Below are 7,920 nucleotides of genomic sequence, written 5' to 3'. Positions count from 1 at the left end.
TGGTTCGGCAAACTGCTTACCTCCACGGAGACGACGGAGAAATTTCACTATAAAAAATAGGGAGATACAATAGTGCACAATAACACTCTCAAGAAACCCAAATCCCAATTACACCCTAGCACTCTCTCACAGAAACAATAAGAATAGAAGCTGGCTGCCTCTCTTTTCTCTATTTTTCTCTCATGCGGCTACTCACTAGGTTAATTGGAATTCTCTAATCACACGGCTGCTTCTTCATCTCAAACCTAATATATATATATATATATATTATAGGTCGGCTATTACAAGGAGATGCATTCCTAGTTGAATTCGGTTTCCTAATACTACTTGACTTGGGCTTGTGGCAATTCAAGCCACACACACGGCCCACTTCAACAAATCTCCACCTTGGCTTGAATTGATCAAGCTACACGAGCAAACTCCTCCACCGCCTCCACCTTAGCCCTTAAGGGCTTACAAGCTGCAAACATCAACCAAGTCCAAGTAGCTCTTGAACTTGTCTATTGGAATTGGCTTTATCAACATACTAAATGATTCCCAAATCTTATTCTTCTGTAGTGACCCCATCTCTTCTACATCCTTGTAAGACAATGGATCTCCACTGCTAGTTATGAGAGCAAAGCTAACCATATCTTCAAAGCCATATCTCTGTGTTGTTTTGTGAACCCGCTTCTCTTTACCTTTAGCAATTGAATAAGACTCTTCTTGTTGCTGCTGTGGATCAATCTCAGCATCACCCTTATCACTGGATGAACTATTCTTGTCAAACTCCACCTCAACAGTTAATTTCTCCTGTGGACTATCATCACATGTCTCTGCTTCATTCTGTTTCAACATAAGGGCTTCATCAAATATGACATCTTTGCTGGTCACCGTTTTCTTTGAGATTGGATCCCAAAGCCTATAGCCTTTAACACCTTTTTCAAAACCAAGAAATACGCATTTTCTTGACTTCGAATCCAATTTAGAACGCTCTCCACTCTGCACATGCACATAAGCTGGACAACCAAAGATTTTTAGACTCGAATAATCAACTGGTCTACCTGACCAAACCTCTTCTGGAATCTTGAAATCTATGGCTGATGATGGAGATCTATTAATAATGAAGCTTGCTGTGTTAACTGTCTCTGCCCAGAACACCTTAGGCAACCCTGCATTTAATCTCATGCATCTGGCTCTTTCTGCTAAGGTTCTGTTCATTCTCTCTGCAACCCCATTCTGCTGTGGAGTTCCTTTAACTGTGAAGTGACGAGTAATGCCTTCTAATTCACAAAATTTTATGAATTCTTTATCTCTATACTCTAGTCCATTATCTGTTCTAAGGTATTTTATTTTCCTGCCAGTCTGATTCTCAACCTGTGCTTTCCACTTTTTAAATATGCCAAACACATCAGACTTATGCTTCATAAAATAAATCCATACCTTTCTAGAGTAGTCATCAATGAAACTGACAAAATACTGAGCACCGCTATGAGAAGAAACTGATACTGGACCCCAAACATCTGAATGAATGTAGTCAAGAACACCCTTACTTGTATGAGAGCCTGTCTTGAAACTGACTCTATGCTGCTTCCCATACACACAATACTTGCAGAAGTCTAGCTTGCATGTCTTCACCCCTTTCAATAAATTTCTCTTGTGCAGCTCTAACATACCACGTTCACCAATATGGCCAAGTCGCATATGCCATAATTTTGTGTCGTCAGTGCTGGACTCTATCGGAGTGGTGACTGCAACTCTTCCTACAACTGTGTTCCCAATCAATCTGTAAAGCGTGCTTACTTTCTGTCCTTTCATCACCATCAAAGCACCTTTGGTAATCTTCATGATTCCACCCTTTGATGAGTATGAATAGCCCAAATCATCCAATACTCCTAAAGAAATCAAATTCTTTCTAAGATCTGGAACATGTCTGACATTACTAAGAACTCTCACAACTCCATCAAACATCTTGATCTTCACGGTACCAATCCCAATAACCGGGCATGTAGCATCATTACCCATTTGGACCATACCACCGTTGTAAGGCTTATACGTGTCAAACCAATCTTTCTTTGGAGTCATATGATAAGAGCATGCTGAATCTAAAACCCAAGATTCCAATAGAATTGTTACTTGATGAAACTGAAAGTAAATCTGCACCAGCTTCACTGTCATCTGATGTTTCTTCAGCAACACTAGCTGATTCTAGGGGCTTCTTTCCATTCTTCTTCTCCTCTAAATGCTCTTTCAACTCTTTACATTGATTCTTGTAGTGTCCTTTCTTGTGACAATAAAAGCACTCTACATCTTTCTTTGCACGTGATTTAGACTGTGATCTGTTCCTGTTGGAGTTCCGTCCTCTTGACCTGCTTCTACCTCTATTGCTTGACTCAGACTTTACAATAAGTCCATCAGCCTGAGAACCATCACCATCTTGCTTCATCTTTATGTGTGACAAGAGAGCACTAGTCACCTCCTCGAGTACTATAGTCTCTTTCCGTACATCAACGTAGTCACTAGATGATCAAAAGAAGTAGGAAGCGACGCTAACAAGAGTAATGCTTTATCTTCATCCTCATAATTCACCCCAAAACTTGACAGTTGGGTGTTCAACATATTAAATGTGTTGAGATGCTCCAACAGATCTGAACCCTCCTTCATATGCAAACTATACAGTTGCTTCTTCACGTACAACTTGTTCGTCAAGTTCTTTCTCATATAAAGACCTTCTAGTTTTTCCCAAACCTCCTTTGCGGTCTTTGCTTCTAGGATGTTGTGAATGACCTCATCACCTAGGTTTAGACGAATAGCGCTAGCTGCTTTCTCATCCATCTCTACCCATTCTACATCCTTCATCGTTTCCGGTTTCTTCTCCTTCCCAAGCAAGGCCTTGTGAACTCCTTGTTGAATTAGGAGATCCTTCATCCGCCTTTGCCAAAGAGAAAAATTTCCCTTGCCACAAAACTTCTCTACATCATACTTTGTGCTTGACATCTTTACTGTGTTCAAAGGATTGAATCCTAACCTTAGCTCTGATACCACTTGTTGTGCAGATAGCACCCCAGGACTCCAATCAATAACAGTAAATAAGCGGAAATTAAATAACAAGCACACACAAAGAACACAAGAATTTACGTGGTTCGGCAAACTGCCTACCTCCACGGAGACGACGGAGAAATTTCACTATAAAAAATAGGGAGATACAATAGTGCACAATAACACTCTCAAGAAACCCAAATCCCAATTACACCCTAGCACTCTCTCACAGAAACAATAAGAATAGAAGCTGGCTGCCTCTCTTTTCTCTATTTTCTCTCATGCGGCTGCTCACTAGGTTAATTGGAATTCTCTAATCACGGCTGCTTCTTCATCTCAAACCTAATATATATATATATATATATATATATATATAGGTCGGCTATTACAAGGAGATGCATTCCTAGTTGAATTGGTTTCCTAATACTACTTGACTTGGGCTTGTGGCAATTCAAGCCACACACACGGCCCACTTCAACAAGCCAGAATGAAAGTTGTTGGATGATGTACCTTTATGTTAGTCATTAGCACATGAAGTTGCACCCAATTACCCATTGGCCTTTATGTACGACCCAGTTTGTTACATCATGATTTAGTATCATGGTTGTGTACAAGCAGAAATAAGTCATAATTTTGGTTTTGTATAAGGACAAAAGAAGCAAATGAAAACTTCCGCTTTCCTTGTGGGGAGTTCTAATGTTATTTTTTATTTAGAAGGCAATAGCTGTGATGATTCAAGTTTTGCTTCATTTTATGCACCCCAGCAGTTCCAAAGAATAATGTTCCAAAGAGAGATGAATTTGATCGCATTGAAAAACTTCTTAGGATGTTAAAAATGAATATTTATTGTGCACTACTTTTTGGCAGTGAGATCAGTGTCTACTCCTGCTGAAGGTGTTACTGTGTTTGATGATATGGTTTCTGGGACCAAGCGGAAGTATTACATGCTAGGTGGAAAGGGAGGGGTAGGGAAGACGAGTTGCGCTGCCTCACTTGCAGTTAAATTTGCTAACAGTGGGCACCCCACTCTAGTGGTTTCCACTGATCCTGCACACTCCTTGAGTGATTCTTTTGCTCAGGTTTTAAATTTTTTTTCTTCTTGTTCTGCATTAAAATATCTGCAGGCCAAGTAGCACTTCACTAATTGGATTGAGTATGTACTTGTATTATTTATCCTAGGATTTGACTGGAGGGACACTGGTACCAGTTGAAGGACCTGATTCTCCATTGTTTGCTCTTGAGGTATAGAAAGATGTCTATGATTATCCTCTCTCTTGTCCTTATTCTTTTTCTTCTTCCCCCCCCCCCCCCCCCCTTCTTTTTTTCTTATTTCTTTAAGTTAAATTCATTAGTTTTATGCCAGATAAACCCTGAGAAGGCTAGGGAAGAATTCCGCAGTGCAACTCAGAAAAATGGTGGAACTGGGGTTCAGGATTTCATGAATGGTATGGGCCTCGGAATGCTTGCTGATCAGGTAAAGCTCTATATGAAATTCTTGATATTGCAACATAACCTTATATTATAAGTATCTTTACTCAATATGAACACTATAACAATACACCAGGGCTATTCTCAATGGTTGACCCTATATTACAGTTAGAATAACTTCAGAACTTCATTTATCCAGAATTGAGTTGAGTGGAGTGGTTTTTCCACAGTTTTATTTCTCTCCTTGGGTGACTGTGTAAGTGTACAAATGCATGCACCTGCACATGCACGAGTAGAGCTGCTCACTTATGGTGCAAAATGAGGTCAAGTCCTGAGAAGTCGGGATTTTTCCCCATCATAAATTTCCTCCCAACAGTTTATGATATACCTTTCCTTAATTTTTTTTTTTTAAGAAATAAAAATGAAAGAAAGAGAAAGAATGTCCTGAATTTTGAATGATCACAGTCCATATTCTCTTTGATTGACGTATTTTTGATTGATGAAGTTAGGAGAGCTAAAACTAGGAGAGCTGCTTGACACCTCCCCCTGGTTTGGATGAAGCTATGGCAATATCCAAGGTATGTATTATCTGCAGTTCTTATTTAGCTCAGTGTTTTGCACAATAAATCTTTTAGTTTCCTTGCTTCCTTACTAACTAGAAATCCTCTTGCCAGGTTATGCAATTTCTGGAATCACAAGAATATAACATGTTTACTCGTAGTTTTTGATACTGCACCCACGGTAAGCGCATAATAAAATGTTCTGTGTCATGCATGTTGTCTAATATCTATTGAAGTTAATGAATTATTTTTGACAGGGTCATACTTTGCGTCTTTTGTCCTTGCCAGACTTCCTGGATGCATCCATAGGCAAGATATTGAAGGTAGCCATGTGGATGGGGAGTAAGAATAACCTACAGCAATCCCTCCCTCCCCTCCACCACCCCCCCCCCCCCCAAAAAAAAAAAAAGAAAAAAGAAAAAGAATTTAATGATTATAAAAGTCAAATTATCACTCATGGTGAGAATGTGAGTTGTCTGCAGTGTCTTAATTCTTTTAGCAGGATACACTGATAATTTATAATAAGTTGACTATAATGCGTGACCGAAGTTGACTTCTGGCTCTCTTTGTCATGGAAAAGCAACTAAATAAAATTTTTTCCAGCTCTAATAGCTTTTAATTGGCCATTTTTAAAGAATGTGATGACTATATAGACAAAGTGCTGATTCTAAGCTAAGTTTGTAGATTGTATTCTTTTGCTTTTGTTAAAGAAAGAGAATAATTGATAAAGATCTTGTACATAAAAGGAGGAGCTGTAAATTCTTAGATACTAACCCTTAGACAATTCATTACTTGTATATGGGAGATGTGTCTACAACCGGATGAGGAATATTCCGATGGTAACAGCTGATCGGGATACCTCTTCACTTGAAATTCCAAACTCGTCTAGAAGAGTACCACTCATAAACCACAAGAGTACAACACAATATATCTCCCTAAGGCAACAGCTTTGAATAGCTTTGATAATCAGAGAGAGAGAGAGAGAAAGAGGTCTGATCATAACAGTGATACAGACGAATCTGTAAAATTCTGGAATTAACATTGAAAATGGGTGGATTTGAAATTATCCATTGGTGTAAAGTTAACTATGAGAATCATGATGTCCATAATATTCTTTGGACAAAGTCATGTTATTAGATTAAGCAAGTGGAACATGGAAGACAATGGTTGATTTTCCATGTGATGACGAATCCATCTCTGTGTGTGTGAGAAAGAGGGAAGAATCCAAGACTCTATCCCCTTCTTTTGACGCCTTTAGTCCATATAACTATGTTCAGACATCATTGACACACTCTCTCTTCCCCCCCCCCCCGAGTTATTTTTCCCATATTACTTATTGCCAAGACTTTCATCATTCTGTTTTCAACACTGTCGCTAAGTATCATACCTTAGATTTAAAAGAGTCCCATGGGCATTGCCTTTTTTTTTTTTTTTTTTTTTTTTTTGACATGTTGCTTCATCCCAAACTTCCAGTTAGACTCATTTGACAAAAAAATTGTGATGCTATTTATGTTAACTTTCCATTTTGTGGGTAGGTAAGGAACATTTTCAATTATATTCTACTTGTAATCACTTGATTGTACCTTATTGGATTGGATTGGTAAATGTAAGCATTTCTTACAAATTCAGAAGAATATTTAAAACTAGTTCTCCATACTACTTCCAACGCAATGTTTCTAGTGTTGTTTTCCATTTTCATTGACATTTTTTTTCCATTCAAATTGGCTCTTGCAGTTCAGACAGAAAATAGCTTCGGCCACCTCAGCCATCAAATCTGTTTTTGGGCAAGAAGAAACCCGGCTGGATGCGGTCAGCCTTATGTTACTAGGAATTGGTGTTGCATTTTCATTTTGATTTTGATTTACAAAATATCCTAATGTTGCTTTATAATGCAGGCTGACAAGTTAGAGAAACTGCGGGAGAGGATGGTAAAAGTGCGTGAACTTTTTCGTGACACAGATTCAACTGAGTTCGTCATAGTAACAATCCCCACGGTGAGAATCTTTAGAAGTAGTTCTATACCAGTTGTTTTTCTTGTCATCTAAATGGTTTATTACTTTATTTGCTCTGTGGTACTTCCATTTGCTTTAAGTTTACCTCAAATGAATCGAGTGTTGGTTGACATGAGTGTAGGATGGCTGATTAGCTTGTTATTGAGTGAATAGTTTGGGCTATATGCTTCTACCTTAATTACTCACATTTTTCTATTTTTGCAAGGTAATGGCGGTTAGTGAGTCTTCTAGGTTGCGTGCCTCCTTGAAGAAGGAAAATGTTCCTGTAAAGAGGCTTATTGTTAATCAGATCCTTCCCCCTTCTGCCTCAGACTGCAAGTTTTGTGCAATGAAAAGAAAGGTATTAATCAGTATACACACTTATTGGCAGATTATATGCTTTATTATGTATTGATTGTGATAACCTGCTTAATGCAAGAACAATCAAACTGTGAGCATTTGCCTTTTACACAAGAAGAAAACATCGTGTAGTTTGAATTACTTTTCTTTCTTTATTTTGCTGTATTTTGGGGATAGTTGAAATGGAAAGTATTCTTTTTTTACACATTTCAGGATCAGTCGCGTGCTCTTGATATGATTCGGAATGACACAGAACTCTCCAGCTTGGAATTGATCCAGGCACCACTAGTAGATGTAGAGATTAGGGGTGTTCCAGCTCTTAAATTTTTGGGAGATATTATTTGGAAATGACCATCTGCAATCTGACAAGGTAAACTTTTCTGAAATCTTTTTCATAATCTTTGCCTCTGAAAAACCCACTTATTCTTCAGAAATTGGAGAACTATATTTCAGTGAACTGATGTTTGGGTTATCATCAGCAGCAATGACAGTCACTTTTTATTGTATGGCTTGGCATGTTGATGTGGTCAAGAGTTGTGGCACATCCAGTTTATTAGGAACTG

General features: G+C 38.4%; 1 protein-coding gene across 1 annotated transcript; it reads left to right on the top strand.

Moving 5' to 3' along the window:
• Nucleotides 1–3,863: 3,863 nt before the first annotated feature.
• LOC136065908 (ATPase GET3B-like) lies at nt 3,864–7,911 on the top strand (the record flags this gene model as incomplete). The annotated part of the gene is given in 13 exon segments (XM_065769725.1): nt 3,864–4,097; nt 4,198–4,260; nt 4,382–4,492; nt 4,952–4,989; nt 4,991–5,024; nt 5,121–5,164; nt 5,166–5,187; nt 5,264–5,329; nt 6,741–6,815; nt 6,902–7,000; nt 7,224–7,358; nt 7,571–7,727; nt 7,840–7,911. Coding segments are annotated over 12 exon segments (1,059 nt in total), but the record flags the coding sequence as incomplete, so codon positions are not given.
• Between the last annotated feature and the right edge of the window lie 9 nt (nt 7,912–7,920).

The sequence above is a fragment of the Quercus suber genome, unplaced genomic scaffold, assembly GCF_002906115.3.
Source record: "Quercus suber isolate HL8 unplaced genomic scaffold, Cork oak 2.0 scaffold_1311, whole genome shotgun sequence".
Lineage (NCBI taxonomy): Eukaryota > Viridiplantae > Streptophyta > Magnoliopsida > Fagales > Fagaceae > Quercus > Quercus suber.
This window is presented reverse-complemented; position numbering and strand designations above follow the sequence as displayed.